Source organism: Ochotona princeps, chromosome 1, assembly GCF_030435755.1.
Source record: "Ochotona princeps isolate mOchPri1 chromosome 1, mOchPri1.hap1, whole genome shotgun sequence".
NCBI lineage: Eukaryota > Metazoa > Chordata > Mammalia > Lagomorpha > Ochotonidae > Ochotona > Ochotona princeps.
The window spans coordinates 46,482,415-46,502,523 of record NC_080832.1 but is presented as its reverse complement, the minus strand read 5'-3'; the positions used below and the strand labels follow the sequence as shown (position 1 = coordinate 46,502,523).

The 20,109-nt window shown below is 41.4% G+C and overlaps 1 protein-coding gene across 1 annotated transcript; it reads right to left on the bottom strand.

The window, feature by feature from the left end:
• Window positions 1–11,063: 11,063 nt before the first annotated feature.
• Window positions 11,064–13,111, bottom strand: TSPYL1 (TSPY like 1). Its single transcript, XM_058669224.1, is given in 2 exon segments — window positions 11,064–13,011; window positions 13,013–13,111. Coding segments are annotated over 2 exon segments (1,161 nt in total). The 3' UTR covers window positions 11,064–11,949.
• Between the last annotated feature and the right edge of the window lie 6,998 nt (window positions 13,112–20,109).

The window sequence follows — 20,109 nt, the reverse complement described above, 5'->3', positions numbered from 1 at the left end:
GAGAGCTGGAGCCCGCTGCGCCAGGGATGACGCTTGTCAATCAAGCGTAATCCTTTGTCTTCTCCTTAGAAAATGTTAGGAATTCATTAGTCTGAAAAAGAAATCTGACTGACGTAAGTGGATATAATCGCATTCAAGCATCTGAGAAGGCTAATGTGGGTTTTTTTTTAAATCCTCCAAGTGAAATGGGGAGTGAATCATGGGACCGAAGATCTTCCTCTCTGTCTCTCCTCCTCTCTGTATATCTGACTTTGTAATAAAAATAAAATAAATCTTAAAAAAAAAAACTCCAAGTGAAATGCTAAAGCACCTAAGGTATTAAAGTATTTATTAAAAACAAGGGTTAGTTACTGTCTGTTCACATCTGTTCATAGTGCCTTTTCTGAACAGGGAAGCGGATTCACAACTCATAGCCCTTCTTTCTTCAAGGCACACATTCATGGCCATTACCAGTGCACAAAGATGAGCAGAGTGACTTCTAAATTGAAGTTGGGCTGCGTATTTAACGTAGCATTTAGCTACAGTTTTTCAACCAGTTTTTCAATGAGACAATACTAGATTATTTCGACCTCCTTACGCATTTTAACCTTTATATATTTTGCTTATCGTCTACAAAGCAGTTGAACAATATTTCCTCTGCACTTTTAACTGTGCCAGTTCATATTAGGGCTAGGTCTGGGAGCTGACTGGGCTGGGCTAGGCTGCAGCACCCACCGGTGAATGCCAAGCTGAGGTGGTCCATGCCAGACTGTGCCACAGTGCCACCAGCACACGTGAGACCCAGGGGGAGGGACGCAATCCCAGAAGGAAGGCTACAGGGCTCCTCTGCTGGGCCAGTACTCCCACTGGCAAGTGTAAGAACTGGGATGGGGGCCAGACCACATAGGAAACAGCTACAACAATTGTTGGCCTGCATGTAAACTGGGTTAGGGGGAAATCCAGGCTGGGCGAAATGACTATATCCACTGGTGCACGCATACATAAGTGAATGCATGCATAAGCGAGAGTAAATACAGGCCCATTAGGCTTCGCCATAGCATCAGTTGGCAAGTGTTGTGACTGGAGGCAAATACTGTCAAGCTAGACTGCAGAATCACCTGAAGAATGAAAGATCCAGGGCTGGTAGTATGTCCAGTAGGGGCAATGTGAGCACCTCTCTGATGGGCTGCAACTCCCACTGGTGAGCATGAGAACCAAGGCTAGGTAGGCCTGGCTAAACATGCATTGGTACTCACTAGCATGAGTGTGGGTTGGATAGTTGGGTCAGTTTTTTTGAACATCCAATGATGTATACAGAAGCTGAATGGCATGCAGGACAGACTGGATCAGTCTGCTACAGATACTGGCAAGCACAGGAACCAGGGCTGGGCAAGGGCCTAGTGAAGATTACTGGGGGTCACTCTGACTATGCTGCAGCTTCTGATGAAGTATCTGAAGGCCAAATCTGTGGTGGGTAGAGTGGAACTGGGCGGCAACATCCATTGGTTTGTGTAAGAGACAGGGCTGGAGATAGAACTGACCCAGCAATTGCAACTACCAATGTGTGTGTTCTAGAAACACTAAAAGTTTCCCTCAGTTCTAACACACTTTTTTTTCATATCTTAACATCCTTGTAATAACTAGTCTATAATGATATCTTACGACTGCTATCAGCAGAACAGAGTCCCCAAGAGTATGTCTGCCACTAAGAATGAGTTAATTGGACTTTTGTAACCTCTGGAAATGTTAATCAGTAAGCTCTTTTTAAGTGCCATTTGAGGAAGGGAAATAAAATTTACTTGTTCTCTGAAAAGCTTTGACATTTTCAACCACAATCAAAAAAGTACTAGCATCAAACCTTGCACAATAGCTACTAAGTATCTTTAGAAAAAAAAAAGTCTTGGAGGAACACTCTTCTAGAGCTAGGGCACTCCAGTAAGAAATGTTATCATCACCAGAATAATTCAAGACCCGTGGAAAGTAATGTGTGAGACAAGGACAACAAGAATTGCATCTAATTACCTAAAATGAGAAAATATTCAGACAAGACACTTACTTAGTTCAATTTGCCATTTACCCATGCAATGATATATGACAAAAATATTTTTGAAGTTGAAAAGTAGTTCGGTAAAGATTTATTTATTTTTATTAGAAAGGCAGATATATAGAGAGAAGGAGATACAGAAAGAAAGATCTTCCATCTGCTGGTTCACTCCCCAAGCTGACTGCAACAGTGGGAGCTAAGCTGATCCAAAGCCAGGAGGCTTTTCTGGGTCTCCCATATGGACGCGGGGTCCCAAGGCTTTGGGCCTTCCTCCACTGCTTTCCCAGGCCACAACGAGGGAGCTGGATGGGAAGTGGAGCAACTGAGATTTTTTTTTTTCCAGATGCTCCAAGTGTTTATTCCAATTCCTCTGGACACCCTGGGGCAGGATGTAGACAAAGGCTTTGTGACTTGAAGCCTGTGGCCTTTGATGGCGGCTACCAAGTTCTGCTTCTGCCACTGAGCATGGCACTAGGCTACTGCGCCAGCCCCTAAAGTGAAAATTCTAAGAATTAGAAAGTCTTGTGTCAGTTTGATATTTTTTAATCCTAGGAAGGAAGCAAGGTGATGACTCAAGTGTTTGGATCCTGGAGACCAGTTGCAGTTCTTGGTTTCTGGGTTTGGCCTGGCATGGCCCATCCTTGGCTACTGTGGCCGTCTGGGGCGTGAACGAACAGATGGAAGCTCTCTGTCTCTGTCACTGTGTCTTTTAAATAAATAAAACTTTAAAATACATACACACACACACACACACACACACTTTGGAATCAGATCAGACTTTAGTTTTATTACTGAGCAGCTGTTTGACTTGGTAAATCACTTCATCTTTCTGAGCCACAATTTGCTAATATATAAAATGAATAATAGGGGCTGGTGTTGTGGCATAACCTGCTAATCCTCCACCTGCAACACCACCATCCCATATGAGAGCCAGTTTGTGCCCCCAGTGCTCTACTTCCAATACAGCTCCCTGCTTATGGCCTACAAAAGCAGCAAAGCTTAGCTCAGGTCTTGGCCTCTGCACCCACATAGGAGATGCAGAGAAGGCTCCCGACTCCTGGCTTCAGCTCAGCTCAGCTTGGGCTTTTGGTGAGTGAACCAGAGGATGGAAAATCTATTTCCTTTTCCTCTGTCTCTCCTTCTATCTACAAATCTGCATGTCAAATAAAAATAAATGTAAATCCTTAAAAAATGTACTAAATTTTGCAGTGCAATGAAAGTGATATATCTCTGAAGTGTTTGTCATAATGAGCTGTGATAAAGGAATTGTTGATTTGAAAGGCAGTAACAAAAAGGAGAGAAAATGAAAGAGAGAGAGAGAGAGAAAGAGGACAGGATGATCTCCCATGCACCGGTTCACTCCCCAAGTGGGCTCAATGCCCAGGATAAGGCCAGACCAATAAGGCCAATAACCAGGAACTACATGCAGGTCTCACACAGTTGGAGAGACCCAAGGACTTGGATCATCATCTACTGCTTTCCCAGGAGCGTTAGCAGGGAGCTGAATCAGAAGTGGAGCAGTTGGGATTCGAATCAAATTGTAAGCAGTGATTAAATCCACTGTGCTGTGTGTGACATTGGCCCTGATTTGGTCATTTTTATTATGTTTATACCAAGATTTATCTACACTAAATAGACTATATTGGAGGCAGTGTAACATCAATGTAAAAATTATGCAACTAGGTATATGTAAGTTCAAAAATAAGATATCAATGTAGGATAAACAGTAACTGAAAACTTTGTGGAAGAAATTAAGGGTTGAAATGAAAGTAGGATAAAATTTGAATAATCAGAAAAGCCATAAAACATTAGGATAGAGTAATAATACATTACATTACATTGCAGTTAATTTTAAATGGTTGTAGACATGCTATTTCTAGTTGACAGGAAGAAAATGCCTATTCTGCAAACAGAAGTATTTTGCTTTCTTTTACGAAATACTCCTTTGGAGGCTGGCATTGTGGTATAGTTAGCTAAGCCTCCACCTATGGTGCCAGCATCCTATATGGGTGCCAGGTCATGTCTTGATTGCTCCACCTCTGATCTAGTTCCTTGCTTGTGACCTGGGAAAGCAGCAGCAGATATCTAAAGCCCTTGGGCCCCTGCACGTATGTGGGAACTCTTGGCTTCAGTCTGGCCCAGCTTCAGCCATTGCAACCATTTGGGAAGTTAACCAGCAGATGAAAGATCTCTCTGTCTCTCCTTATCTGCGTATCTCTGCCTTTCAAATGAAAGTAAGATTTTAAATCCTTAAAAATCACTTTAAGGGTCCTATAAAATACCACAGAAATAAATTGACTGTAAAATCTGCTTTCAATAGCTAATTTTAAGCAGACTTACTTGTTTGAAATTAATATTTTTACAAAAATTTAAATTTATCTCTAATGCTATTTACATGCTTGAGAAGGCTACATGACCATGTGGGCATCCAATTAGCATTGGGAAGTTTAATGTATGGAGGAAGGTGAGTTTCAGTTTTTTTTTCCTCCTATGTCTGCAGGGAGGAAAAGGGAGGAGCCCACTCCTTGCTGTCACATTAAAGCAGAACCCGGGGATGGGGGACTGTCATTTAATGGTACCTTAGAGACAGTGATGTGGAAAAGTGTTCTGAGGTCTCACTTGAATGGTTTTGATTGCCTAAGACCAGCTCCAGCTGAGTTCAGAGCTCACAACGAGTGTGTGGATTGGTGAGAAGGAAGACAATTAAGACGTGGATCATTATGATGAGTGCTCAAAATGGACAACTCAAAAAAGCTGCCTTATTTATTTGTACAGAAATCATCACAAGCTTTTGAGCACACATCCAATTGTTTCATTTTTACCTCATAGTTAAAAGAATGATTACAAAGACAATTCTAAGAATATATCATTTTATTTTAAAGAAATTCTCAGCAAATCATTACTCATTCAAACCTGCAGTCACTTGGCTGAAGCCAGGAACTCCACGGTTGGCAGCACATGTGGTTACATAGTTGACAGGTGATTTATGTATATCCAAAATCAATTTTCACTAAACTTAAACTAGTATTACTTTAAAAACCAAGAACACAAAACTTAAAGCTCACAAATGAAAGGAATTTATAAAGGCATGTATCATAGATACTTTATTAAATCTTTTTTTTTTAAAGATTTATTTTTATTGCAAAGTCAGATATACAGAGAGGAGGGGAGATAGAGGGGAAGTTGATTCACTCCCCAACTGACCACAATGGCAGGAGCTGCACTGATTGAAAGCTCAGAGCCAGGAGCCTCTTCCGGGTCTCCCATGCAGGTGCAGGATCCCAAGGCTTTGGGCCATCCTCAACTGCTTTCCCAGGCCACAAGCAGGTAGCTGGACAGAGAAGTGGAGCTGCCGGGGTTATGTCAGGATTAAAACCAGCACCCATATGGGATCCAGGCATGTTCAAGGTGAGGACTGTAGCCACTAGGCTACTGTGCTGGGCCCTTTAAAAATCTTATAATCAATCATACACTAACTACCATTATCTTCACCTAGTACTGATTCAATTGCTTTATTTTTCTCCTTTTTATGCGATTGGAGACAGAACTGACCTAGCATCAATTGTTTTCTGTTCTTTTGTTAAAGGGCATTGAGAAGGACCAGGGAAATCCAGCTTTTTCTATGAATGGAGGGCCTTCACAAGAAACTTTTTATTTCTTCAAACTATTTTCTTTCCTTAAATATAAGTGTCAATATAAGATAGATGTTTCAAATCATTTTCCTCTAAGGGATCATAAATAATTATCTCCCTTGTAGAAGATGCTCCATATACTTTTTGCTTTACATGGTGGGAAACCAAAATGACTGTGTCATTCAATGTAATGCAGCAGTTTGAGGCTGTAAATAAATTTTTTGTATCTCCTTGTTTGCCATCTGTTTCTAAGATATTATTAAGCTATTTCTTAAGGAGAACATTATGCACCTTAAAGTAAGTTCCAGGACAAATGTGGGCACAAAATGAGACATTTGGGAACAATATGAGCTCAATCGTACTATTGTATGCTTTTAACTGTGTCATAATCTTAAATTGCTTAGACCCTTTTACCATAACATGATTGATAAAATCAGTTTGTTATTACACCAGTTACAGAAATCATTTTATGTTTGTAGAAAAGCAACAACACCCTAAAAGAATTCCAAGAAATATCAGAGGCAATTGAGTGTTCATACAATGGGGTGAAGCAGCAATGAGGTAATTAGAGAGACATTCCATCAGGCCTTGCCAAACTCAGAAGCCTTGCCAATAGGGGAGCCATTCTCCTTACACCTTTGTGCCATCTGCCCCAATGGCATGGCTTCCCACATTTGATAGTTCTGAGAAGCCATTGGCTTCATTGCACCAGGATCGAGACAATTTTTCCAAGGTCTATTGGCTGACCAAGTCCACTTCAGTGCATCTACAGACCCAGGAACATGTTGCAAAGTTTGGCCAGAAGAGTGGTCCAACCCATTCTGCTTTTCATCCTCTGACGATGTACTTGCATCCGATGATTCACTCCCCAAGTGACCGAAATGGCCAGACCTACACCGATCCAAAGCCAGGAGCTAAAATCTTCTTCTAGGTCTCCCACGTGGGTGCAAGGTGCTAAGGCATTGGGCCGTCCTCGACTGCTTTCCCCAGGCCCCAAGCAGGGAGCTGAATGGGAAGCAGGGCTTCCAGGATTAAAACCAGCGCCCATATGGAATCCTGGCACATTCAAGGCGAGGACTTTAGACGTGAAGCCACCGCGTCGTGAGGCCACCACGTCAGGCCCAACAAATGTCTTTTTTTATATACCATGAAACTTCAACTGAGGAAAGAGAATCAAGTGGAAACAAAATTTAAAAAGCAGTGTGATATGGCAATAGTTTCCCGAAATAATTGTGCAGCAGAATCATCTGGAATACTGATTAAAACTCCATGTCTAGGCCCTGTCTCCAGATTTTTCTATTTCAGTTGGTCAGGCGAGAAGTCCAGAAATTCGAATTTCTAGTAAGATACAGAGGAAGCTGATGTTGTTTATCTAGAGAGCACCCTTTGTGATCCACTACTTTTGACTAATAGGGAACTGTGCAAACAGGAGCTGGAAAGTTCAAAAAGTGTCTCCAGAGCTGAGAAAGGTTCTAGAGTACCCCAGGGAAATTACGTTAATACTGTTTACAGGACAAAATGTCTTTAAGCTAACTTTGATGACCAAAGAATGACAGACCTCTTAGTTTTTAAGTAAAAAAAAAAAAAATAGACTTTAGAAAGATTAATTCTAGCCTAGAATGGAAGAAGACTAATATAAAACAGATGCAAATCCAAGACTGGAGTTACAGATAAAATTACACAACAGTGACTTACAAATTAAATCTTGCAATTAATGTCAGCAACTTCTAAAGAATCAAGGAGGGAAAGAACCTAAGAAATACTGGAAATGAACAATTCTGTTATTTAGCAAGGTATAATGTACTTATACTTATGCATAAATCTTAAATATCCAATTTGGCAAGTTTTGACAAAAGCACTTGGGTTGTCAGCTTTCAAATCAAGACTTGGAAATTGTTGTCTCCCATGAAAATTTGCTTAAATTCTTTTCTAATTATTCCCTCACACCTGAGGCAATTGTTCTGAATTTCTATCACTTTAGATAGGTATAATAGATACTCCTATCTGGCAAACATAAGGTGTATTTGAGATTCTCATAATTTGTTACATCATCAATAGTTTGTCTCTTTTATTGCTAAGTGGTGTTCCAGTGATTCCAATAAAATGGATGCAACTAAAAACCATTATGAAATAAGCTAGTCTGAAAAAGTTAGATACTCTGCTTCCCACACACAAGTGCAAAAAAATGTAATGTGTATGAGCAAAATTGACATTTTGAGATTTGATTTTTGCTTAGAACCTTTATTGATATAATTAAGGTAGCAGGTTTTTTTTCCTTCTACTTGTTCTTTGTTGAATTATTTACTTAATGGAGTGTGAAGTTTGTAGAAAATATGCTATTGTAATTTTTTTTTTAAAAAAAGAAGAAAAAAGAAGAACGGAGGATGGATGGGAGAGTGCAGGCAAGAGGAAGAGTAGAGTAGAAAGCATCACTGTGCTCCTAAATTTTTCTGTGAAATACATGATATTGGATCAGCACGATTGCTCAGTGGCTAAATCCTCACCTGGCAAGTGCTAGGATCCCATATGGGCACAGGTTCATGTCCCAGCTGCTCCACTTCTCATCCAGTTGCCTGCTTATGACCTGGGAAAGCAGTAGAGGATGGCCCAAAGCGTTGGGAACCTGAACCCGCATGGGAGACCCAGATGAAGCTCGTGGCTTTCGATCTGCCTTTCCAATAAATAAATCTTTAAAAGAAACACAGGAGGGCCTGGCGCAGTAGTAGCCTAGTGGCTAAAGTCCTCGCCTTGCATGCACTGGGATCCCATATGATTGCCGGTATATCTCAGCTGCTCCTCTTCCCATCTAGTTCCCTGCTTGTGGCCTGGGAATGCAGAAGAGGATGGCCCAAGGCCTTGGGACCCTGCACCTGTGTGGGAGACGCAGAGGCTCCTGACCTCAAATCAGCTCCAGCCATGATGGCCATTTGGGGAGTGAACCAGCAGACGAAGATCTTTCTGTGTCTTTTTCTCTCTATAAATCTACCTTTCCAGTAAAAATTAATAAACCTTAAACATACACACACATATGAAATTGGTTTACCTTATATAAGTTTAAAAATAGGGGTCCGCGCTGTGGCATAATAGGCTAAACCTTTACATGTGGCATCAGTATCCCATATAGACACTGATTCATATCCTTGTCCACTTCTGATCCAGCTCCTTTTTATTGCTTGGGAAAGCAGCAGAGGACAGGTCAAGTTCTTGGGCCCTGTGCTCCCATATGGGAGACCCTGAGGAGGCTCTTGGCCTCTGGCTTCAGATAGGTCCAACTCTGGCTGTTGCAGCCACTTTGGAAGCAAACCAGCAAATGGAAGACCTCTCTGTCTCTCTCATCTTCTCTCTGTAACTCCAGCTTCCAAGTAAAAATAAGTTTTTAAAAAAAGAGGGTGGGGGCAGCACAGTGGCTCAATTGGTCAATCCTCTTTCTGCAAATGCTGACATCCCCTATAGGTGCTGGTTCATGCCCCAGTTACTCCACTTCCCACCCAGCTCCCTGCTTATTAAGTGCTGGAAAGCAGCAACAGATGGTTCATGGCCTTGGGACACTGCATCCATGTGGGAGACAGGGAAGGAGTTCCTGGCTGCTGGCTTCTGATCAGCTCAGTTCTGGTTGTTACAGCCATTTATCAGCAGATGGAAAATCTTTCTGCGTCTCCTTTGCTCTGTAAATCTGCCTTTTCAATAACAATAAATATTTAAAAATAATTTTTAAAAAGGTCTCTATTCCATCTCAGTTTCCAAGCTAGTAAGAGAAAGTGAAACATGAAAAAAAGTGAAACTGCATCTCTGTATCTTAGTTTGTTGCATCAGTGTGTCAGTTTTTCTTTGCTTATTACTCCTTCCCTGATTCTTTAACAATAGAGACAATGTACTTTGTGTCCTCATACTTTTTCTCTTCTTAGGGGCAAAGTGAACTCCTTAAATACTTGAGGAATGCACAAATTAACAACTGTGTTATTTTCTAGAACAAAAGGCCTCCAAAGCATAAAGCATTCTCTAAGTACATAAAGTAATATTTTATTTTCTCTGAGAATGGCTACAAGACACAGGAGTTACCAATAATGGATATTGAAAAGTTTGAGGAATTTTTACTGAAGGAAGGAAAGGTGAGGAAGTCTGATAAGAGGAGTGATCAAGTTTTTACAGATGGAAAATATGGTAATAGAACACTGGAACCCAAATGTAAATAGTATTTCCTGAACATTTACTGCCTAAGTCAGTAAAAGTAAGGACTAAATGATGTAAGAATATTATTTATGGAAATGAGAGGATTTGAAGAGATGATTATCAGCATATAAGCTATAAGGAAAAAAGCAACATCATTAAGTAAGCAATTTCAACTGTTTAATCCTTTCAAGCAAAATAATCCCATGAATCCCCTATTTTGGAAGGAACAGTACTGTGCTGATTTGCTGATTTCTTACCTTTGGGATAATGCCATTTTAAGACTTCACAACTCCATGGTGTCATTAACTTGAAATCTGCATTCAAACAAGTATACAGGAAGGGTGAAAACTAAGAAATCAAGCCAGTCTTGTGGCATAGCAAGGAAAACATCACACGCAACAGCAACATCCCACATGAGCAGAGGTTAACAGGCCCAGCTGCTCTACTTCTGATCTAGTTCCCTGCTAATGGTCTGGGAAAAGCACTAACAGATGGCCCAAGTGCTTGGACCCCTGCCACTGCCATGGGAGACCTGGATGAAGCTCCTGGCTTTGGCTTGGTTCAGCACGGCCACTGTGGCCATCCAGAAATGAATCAGCACATGGGAGATTTCTTTCACTCTATTGCTTTTTGCAGCCCTGACCTTCAAACAAAAAATAATTAAAAAAAAAAAAAAACGAGAAACAATAAATGCAGTAGAGCAACATGCTTTTATTTTTTATCATGCATATAAGACAAATATGCCAATTGTGCATTTCTAATTTGACATAGCAGTCTTACAAGTATTGCATAATTTAGGAAAATAGATACATCAAATACTAAGTTATTACCCAAATTATCCAAATAAGCCACACACTTTTGGACAAATTATTTTTCAACGAAACTATTAAGTCTAATAATGACCCACTTATTCAAACCATGTTTCTAAAACTACAATGGAATTTAATAGAATTCAGCAGAAACAAGAACAAGTTGAAAACTACTATAAATATTCACATAAGTCAATATTGCACAGGAAAGCAAGATTAATTCTTTCTAATGTTCCTACTTGAAAGCAAAAGTCAGTATAGCTCAATTTACCAACAAGCAGAAACAGAAAACAGTAACATGAAACACTAATGAAACAAGGGTACAGTGATAATCTTCCACATCAGGTCACATAATAACAAAACAGAAAGCATCCAAAGTAGCACTGAATTTCTTTAGGCACCATTTTAACAACCAATCCTCTTTATTTATATCACCACCCTAAGAAACATATTACTCTTCCAATTTAATTGACAGATTAAGTATCCTCTGCTAGAAGGCTCTGTCAGCCAAATCCTTGCCCAATATTTACCTGGCTCAGTTCTGCCTCTGATCTTCTGTTCGGTTTTCCCTGTCCATGGCACTCATCGCAATCTCTTTATTTCTTCCATCCATTGCAAACCAGATCTCTTTGAGCCCTCCAGGACTTATGAAAGGAGTTGGTGAGTTGGGAAGAGAGCTGAGAATGCAAAAATCCCTAACAACTTTACTGAATAACCTCTCTAAGAACAATAAAGCAAAATAAACTAAAAAGCCTTCTTTTGCAGATCCTTTTATCATAATGTTTTTCTTAAGAAATACAAGCAGCAGCCAGATAGATAGCTATGGAAACAGTAACAGTGATACTGAATAGTAATGGAGTAGCATAAATGATATGAAACAAATGGGACCCTGCTTTTCTTCCTTCATATTATATTAAGTCAGGTAACTGTTCACAAACCATATACATTCAATGCTGAATGCAGAGGCTATGTAGAATGGATTTTGAAACAAAACTATAAATCCTGGTGGTAGTAACCAGAACAAAGTTTCCTGGGAACAAAGAAAGTTTTTAAGTAAGCAATGGAGATAAAAGCAGTATAAACTACAGTCGTCATTTGCTTAGCTTTACAGTGGTGTGTACCACAATCACACAGCATGTCATTAATGTAGAGCAGCATGCCTACGATGGTCTCAATCTGGAGGTTTAGCAGACTGATGTCTAACAGAAGACAGAGTGCAGAAAGCTTAACAAAAACCAAAAGGCATCACTGTTGTCCCAGGACAGGCCAACAGAAGGTGATGAGGAACCTGGTGCAGGATTTCCAAGCATGAAGATTAACCCGACTGGAACCCAAAGGGCCTGGGGATCTCTACCGGCTCCCTTATTGGGCGACGTCTGGCTCTGCGGACACCTTCACGCAACAAGTAGTACTGCAGTGGATTTGGCCACAAGTCCTCTTTGATAATCTCAGCAATTTTGTCGGATTCAGGAAGGCTGTGGTCTGAAAACCAGGTGAAGAAAGTGCAGATGAGGTCTTGGTTTCTACGGATGAAAGACTGGGGTTCGTGTCCCCTGCGCCATATGATTGGCGTGGAAACAGACACCACTCTGCCAGAGGATCGAACCTCATATTCCTTGACAATCAGCTTATTCCTGAAATAGGGGTTTCTTCGGAAGAAGAATTTGAACTTGCAGCCAGTCCTGGGGTGTCTGAGTTCCTTTACCTCCAAGTTGGTTACGTACCTTAACATCTCTGCATCTTGGCCCCTAATCATGCTGGACAACTGGGGGTGGTTCCGAAAGGCGGTCATCCAGAAACCCGGGATATTCTGGATGATGTAGTTTCTCCGCTCCAGGTAGTGCCGACGCATTCGCCCAAACTTCTGCTCCAGCTGCTGGAAGGCCCTGTCAGCCTGAGCATTCACAGTGTCCAGTTCCTGCTGGATGGCCTCCAGGGGGTTCATGCGCAGGGCCGCACTCAGACGCCAGGGACGGGCCTCCTCCTGCACCGCCTCCCCATCTTCCTTCACCACCTCTACTCCGTCACCTGCCGGCTTCTCCACCTCCAGCTCCTCCGACTGTTCCTGTTTCTCCGTTACTCCCTCCGGCTCCACCACCTCAGCCCTCTCCTCATCCACGGCTTCGGAGACGACCGCACACTTTTCAACGTCGGCTTCCTCAGCCTCGGGCCCCACCATCGCCTCAGACTCCGACCTCTCTGCGCCACAAGTTTCTGGAACCTTCTCCCCACTCTGAAAGACATTATGAAGGCTGCAGCGAGCGGCCGTCGCCGCCGACGCAGCTTCCAGTCCCTCCGAGGGAGGCGGAGCCTCTTCCCGCCCGGCCTCGATCGCTCCGGGACCGCGACCCCCCTGCGACTCAGGCCGGGACAGCAAAGCCACAGTCCGTGGCGTCCCGCGGCACGCCCCCCTCCTCTGACAGCTTGGACAGTGCGAGCGCGAAAGACCCCAAACTTACCTCAGCGGTCTCCGCCATCACCTCGGCATCTCCCGGAGGACTTTGGAGAGCCGCCAGGCTGAGGGTGTGGGGGAGAGAGGTGCTCTCGACCCCCTCCAGGCCGCTCATGTTGCAGACCGTCAAGCCCCGGCAGCGCAAGCTCTGTTTTCCTCACAGGCGCAGCGCTCACAGAAGGTCTGTTTTCCTCACAGAAAAAGCGCTCGAGCCAGACGCCGCGGGGACCCAGGCACCGCTCGCCCCGCCCAGCCTCTCTTCGCGGAGTCTCCGGGGCAGTGACGTCAGAGCGGTAGATCTCACCGCCTCGCGAGACTTGGCTGCGCCCCTGGATTGGCTCCTCGGCTGCCTCTGTTTACTGAGTAGAGAAGGTAATTTTATTTACGTAAATAGTGGCTGGCCGTTCTCTGGGACTGATGGCCGTGGACAGCGCTTCTAATGCTTCCGGCTTTTAGGCTGGAGTAATTGCAGCGGTTTCAGTCCTTACGCTGCCTGCCGTCATTTGTCTGAGAACATGTTTTTTCGGCGGTGGTTTTCTGAGGCAGGAATATAAATCTCTTCCGCCACTCGGTCCGACTGGGATCGAAACTATTTTTAACCAAGGTGGATATTGAAACATTTCTTAAGTGGAAATGACATGAAAAATCAACCACCACCCTCTCCGTATCAGCTTTTCCCCCCTTAATCTACCAAAGGGATGCGTATTATTTATTGCTAGTCCCCAATTTATGGTCTGCACTAAATAAGACTTTTTTCTTTGCTGCATAATAAATCGTAAGGAATTAAGCCAAGATCAGTTTGCTAACGTTTGTTAAATGCCCCTTCACAGTAAGAAAGGAAATTATATTTTTAACCCCATAACCGCAATTGGTCAACGTATTTCGCCCTATAGAATGGGACAATTTGGATCTAATGAAATACCTAGTTATGGCAGGCGACTCAGAGTTCTTTTGAGAAGGATGTCGTGTCTCTTGCTTCATTTGTTGACTTGTGAGTTAAACTGTTGTTCTCTTACAGAGCTACAAGGGACTACAGAAATATTGGTGAGGGCCCACCACCCATGTGTGAGGATAATCCCAGTGGTTTTGAAGTAGAAAATTTGTGGAATACAACATGCAGTCGATTGACTCAAGATGAATAACGGTTTTTATCCACTAATGTTACTTTGTATTGGTATTAGACTCACTCTAATGGCCCTTAAACAGGTCGTCCGTGTTCTAATCCTCAAAACCTGTTGGGTGGCAAAAAGGACATTCAGACATGACTAAATAAAGGATCTTGGCAGGAGAAGGCTCTCCTGGGTTATCCAGGGAGGCCGTGTGGGGAGCCACATTGGTCCATTAAAAAGGAGGCATCAGGGTCAGGGAAACTGTGATGGCCAAAGCAGAGGGGAGTGAGAAAAATATGAAGCTGTTGGCTTTGAAGATAGAGGAAGTAGAGATACAGCAGCCCTAGGAAGACAAAAGAGAGAGAACGGGTTCTTCTCCTTGGGCCTCCACTGAAAAAATAATCCCAACACCTGGATTTTGAGAATTCAGAAAATAAATCTGTCATTTTAAGCTAAGTGTTTCAGAAGCAATCTGAAATGGATCCTCCTTGCATTACCTTTGCTCCCATCTGTGCGAGCTTCCAGTTGTTTGTAGTAGCTGCCTCTTCAGCCTTTCCCATTGCATCCCCCACGGTCCTGCACACTTAGGTGTGTTTTTCTCTGGTTGAAATCCTTTGAGTGTGGAAATCTGAAGTATTCTTAGGAGATAGACAGGCAAAACTAAAGCCCAAATATACCACTAAAGATACTTGGGAAGACTGTGAACTGAAATTTTATAGGAGCCCTCTTTTTTAATTGTCACAAAACCATGTTTGGTCTTGAAAGTGAAACAATTCAAATGAGCATGAAGTAGAGGATTACTAAAGGTACCAGGTTTGGGCCAGTTCTGTAAGATATATCTTTACATGCTGTGTAGAGGTGTAATTGGTGCTTCTGTTAAGGTTAATAAGCTCAGTTGCAGATGTTGCATATAAATGATATCAGGAGTCTGCTGAATGGAGTGATGAGAGGCTTGGGAGGGGCTCTTATTGTGCACGTAGTTGAAAAGTTGTGATGTGGAGTATTTGACTGAATATATTTATGAAAAATGAGAAAAATGCAGATTTCTTCTGATTTTAATTACCTGAGTATCCCATTGGAGAACTGAATGATTATAACCCTTAGGAAATCCCAGGTTATTATCAATTTTTTAAAGATTTATTTATTTTTATTACAAAGTCAGATATACAGAGAGGAGGAGAGATAGAGAGGAATCTTCCATCCGATGATTCACTCCCCAAGTGACCCCAACGGCCGGTGCTATGCCGATCCGAAGCCAGGAATCAGGAACTTCTTCAGGGTCTCCCACGCAGGTTCAGGGTCCCAAAGCATTGGGCCGTCCTCGACTGCTTTCCCAGGCCACAAGCAGGGAGCTGGATGGGAAGAGGAGCAGCTGGGATTAGAACCGGTGCCCATATGGGGTCCCGGGGCGTTCAAGGCGAGGACTTTAGCTGCTAGGCCATGCCACCAGGCCCTATTTTCACTTTTTACTGAATACAAGTAGAGGGTCCTTTTAAGTACAAGAATTTTAGAAGGTAAATCGAATACTCTATTCTATCTTTAGTGAATCTTTGCTTGGAAAGTAGAGTTCCAGGAATTCAACCTTAACCAATTTTCAGCACCCGGGGCATTATAGAAATCTGAAATTAGTTCACTTTGGGCTAGTTTTGATTGCATCTGCATATCCCTCATTAACCAAAGGATAGTTGAATCTTTTCTAATATGGTTCTCTTTTTCCATGGTTACTATTTGCCATGGAAAATTCCACTTAGTAGCACTGTTGCTTTTGGATGTTTCCCCATACCTAAAAGTCAGAAGAATATGTCTCAACACAGTTCATTGTGTTCAGAGTTCCTGTAGGTTGATACTGCCTATTCTCTAAGACCAACCATGAATCTTATATTAGAATGTACTGTACATCTCACATTGCATTAAATTATCAAATTTTGTTTTTTTTTTAAGCTTTATTTATTTTTATTACAAAGTCAGATATACAGAGAGGAGGAGAGAGAGACAGAGAGGAAGATCTTCCATCCGATGATTCACTCCCCAAGTGACCCCAACGGCCGGTGCTATGCCGATCCGAAGCCGGGAACCAGGAACCTCTTCCGGGTCTCCCACCTAGGTGCAGGGTCCCAAAGCATTGGGCTATCCTCGACTGCTACCCAGGCCACAAGCAGGGAGCTGGATGGGAAGAGGAGCAGCCGGGATTAGAACCGGCGCCCATATGGGATCCCGGGGCATTCAAGGCGAGGACCTTAGCCGCTAGGCCATGCCACCGGGCCCAAATTGTCAAATTTTGTAAAGTGAAACAGACATTGACATTTTAACTAACTTAACTAAGGTCATACATGAAATGCTGCTAAATTCCTCCTCCTTTCTCCTGAGTAGAGCTTTCCTTAACTACTCTCCAATACGTTAACCTTGCCCTTCTGAATTTCTTCAGATCGCTTATGAGCTATGTTGTGCAATTTAGCAATTAGTCATACACTCCATTTTAGTGATTCTGGTTGTGTCTTCTATGGCATTCTCATAATCCTGGTATTCCAGTGTCTTCCCTCCTTTCACATTTACTCGATGCAATATTGGATTTTGGTAGATTCTTTTATTTGAATAAAAGAAAACCTTAAATGACCTTAGAGAAACTAATCGCATCTCTATACTGGCAATATGTTTTATTTGAAAGAGGAATGTATTTGGCTATGTGTTTATCATTGCGTTTCCACTCTTTGAAATGTAGGATATATTGATACCTGACAGAGCATTTATATGGCATTTGGCAATAGACTCCACCACCATAAACATGATTGACTACTGCCTAATATAATGCTATCCATGGGAAAACATGAATTATGATTACCTATCAAGGAATCAGATTTCTTCAAGAACGATTGTCCAGTGGCAAGAAGTGTGGTGAAAATTCAAACATTTTTGGTTTGCATTGATTTCCAGTTATAATTAATGGTAGCTTTCACTTATTTATGGTATTCTACTGGCTTAATAAACATTACCCTATGTATCGAATCTTTTAGTTTTAAGTGTACTATAAGGCAATGCTAACATGACTGTTGTTTTACTTGACAGGAAAATGAAGCAAGGAAAGACAAGTCACCTACTCAGAGTGACATGGAGTGGTGGACCACTGATTTGTACCAAGGGAGTTGGACTCAAGAGTCCATGCTCTATGGCAAACATATGAAATCATCTCTTTCAGGTAAGAACATAAGACATCCTTTCTTAACATGTTGATGCACAATTTTTTTTCACCCTCTCCTCTCAATTCACAAGCAAATTAGTAATTTGTAGGATAGTAATCAAATGTTTGCTTTCTGTTTAGGAAAAAAGCAATTATTTGCTGTCCAGTATTCAGTATTCTCTCAATCCTAAGAGACCAAATGTCACTTAGTTAAGACATGCTTCTAAAACAATGTTTGCTTTTGTGAATGAAATGTATAAATAATATAGCCCACCTACACACATAAGTAGAAAAATACCAATGTTATGAGATTATACAATGGGAGTTGAAGTAATTAGTAGTCTGTTTCAGTGTATAAAGCCATTAATGTGACCACTTAGAAGAAATGTTCAGTTAGCTAAAAAATTGCACCTATTGTATGATCACCATGGATGGAGACTTACATGCGTTTGTTTGACTTGTGATTCAAATACCTTGGTGATGACATTTTCTGAAATGGTGATGAAATCTTGATTAATTTCTTGAAAAATCAAAGGAAAGGTCTCCCTTTATTGTCTGAGTACTGCATTTTTGCATTGTCAGAAATAGAGCTTTACATTTCTGAAATCAGGATGTCTTTCATTTGCTGTCAGCCAGATGTTTGTCCGTCATACATAACTGCCTTTGCCATTACCTGAGCATGTGTGAATTTGGTTGTGGCTGTTACTGATTTCATTTCCTAATAAGGTGAAGATAATTTGAAAAAGACATGTGAGCATAAGATGTGTGAAATTTTTTCATCAGTGCTTTGAAAAGCTCAACAAAATACTCATATTAAAACTTCATAATTCGTGTCTATATCCTGGCAAAAACCTTGGACATTGGAGTTGAACACTGTTTAGAAAGTATGGCATCATCAAGACACTTCATAGCAGATGGTATATTTATTTGGGAAGCATGACTCATTGACAATTCTGATCAAAAAACTTCAGAAAATTTTCTGAGTATGAGAAAGTTTTAGGAATACCTTAACTCTATTTTGCTTTAGTTTTTTCATTATATATGTTCAAGCATATTTTAGTTCTGTCTAAATAACTCCAAAAGAGTACTTTGTATAGATTTAAAGTGGAGATTTTGAGTGCGTTGATTCATAGTTTAATTTGCAGTGTTTTCTCCTTCACTTTCTGTGAAATTTAATAGTTTTTATAATTGATGGTGTCTTAAATTAGGTGATATACTGTATTTACTTCCTTCACATTCATTGCATATTAAAATAGTGCAAACAAGCTTCATTTTTATATACAAAATCATGTTAAATTCTAGTCTCATGTAAGTAGATTTTCCTGTCGGCAATGGGCCAACATTTTTTTGAGGAAGATTTCCCTTGAATCAATCACTTCTGATGCCCCCAACCCTACCTAGTGAAAGTAACAATTTCCATTCCTTGTAATCACAAAATACATGATGATGAGATTTGAAGAGACAAGGTATGGCTCCATTTGGATCTCTTTTTAATACTTGTGGGGCATGTGTTTCCACTGATTGTCACTAGAGGGAGCAACTAGTCTTTACAAAACCTTTGTATTTGGCCTGTGGTGGAAGAACATGGAATGATATTTCACTATCAATCAGATATCTTATAATTTAAATTTAATGATGTATGTTTACACCCACTATGATTTGATTGTTACAAAGTAGTTTTCTTATGTTAGGATGACTTCCAGTAATCACATCAGCCCAGAATATCTCCTATGAGCTTTCCATCTCTGACAAGGTCTCATGGACCTTTCTTCAAGTTCTAGCATCACTATTCATCAGCCGTGTGACCTGGATAGATCAGTTCATCTCTCTGCTCTATAAATTTCTCATGGGTAAGTGGAAGTTATAATACAACTATTTTATGATGTATAATTGGGCATTGAAGTGATTTGCTATGAACATTGAACTGCATAGGCGTTCAGAAAAGAAAGCTGGATTAGAGAGATTAGTGAAAACTCAATGAAGGAATTGAGACTTGAATTGTATCCCACTATGGGATACGATTAAAAAGCTTATGAAACAGGTTAGGCCAAAAGATAGTAATGTCTGTAGCTATTTCAACTTGCTTTCTTGCTGATTCACTCCTCAAATGGCCTCAAATGGCCAGAGTTGGGCCAGTCTGAAGCTGAGAGCCAAGAGCTTCTTCTGCATCTCCCACCCTGGTGCTGAGGCCCCTGGCCTTGAATAATCCTCCACTGCCTTCTCAGGCAATAAGCAGGAGCTAGATCAGAAGTGGAGCAACCTGGACATGAACCAGTGCCCATAAATGGTGCTGACACCGCATGTCCAGTAGGTTAGTCACCAGTTACATGTGACTTTTGTGTTTATAAGATTAAATGAAATGAAGATTTTAGTTCATCAGTCACATGAAGTACATTTAAAGTAATCAGCAGTAACATCCAACTGTGCTGCAGATCCATCCACAGTTGCTGCTGTGTTGGAGAACATGCCATATTTCATCATGGCAAGAAGTTCTGTTACACAGCTTTGTTTCCAAGTGGCTTATCTTTCAACTTTCTTTAGTTTATGACAAAGCCATACTATATACATCTGTTTTAAAAATATGAAAGTTTGGGGCTGACATGGTGGTGTTGTATGCTAATCCTCCACCTGCGGTGTCAGCATCATTTATGGGCACTGGTTCATGTCCAGGTTGCTCCACTTCTGATCTAGCTCCTGCTTATTGCCTGAGAAGGCAGTGGAGGATTATTCAAGGCCTGG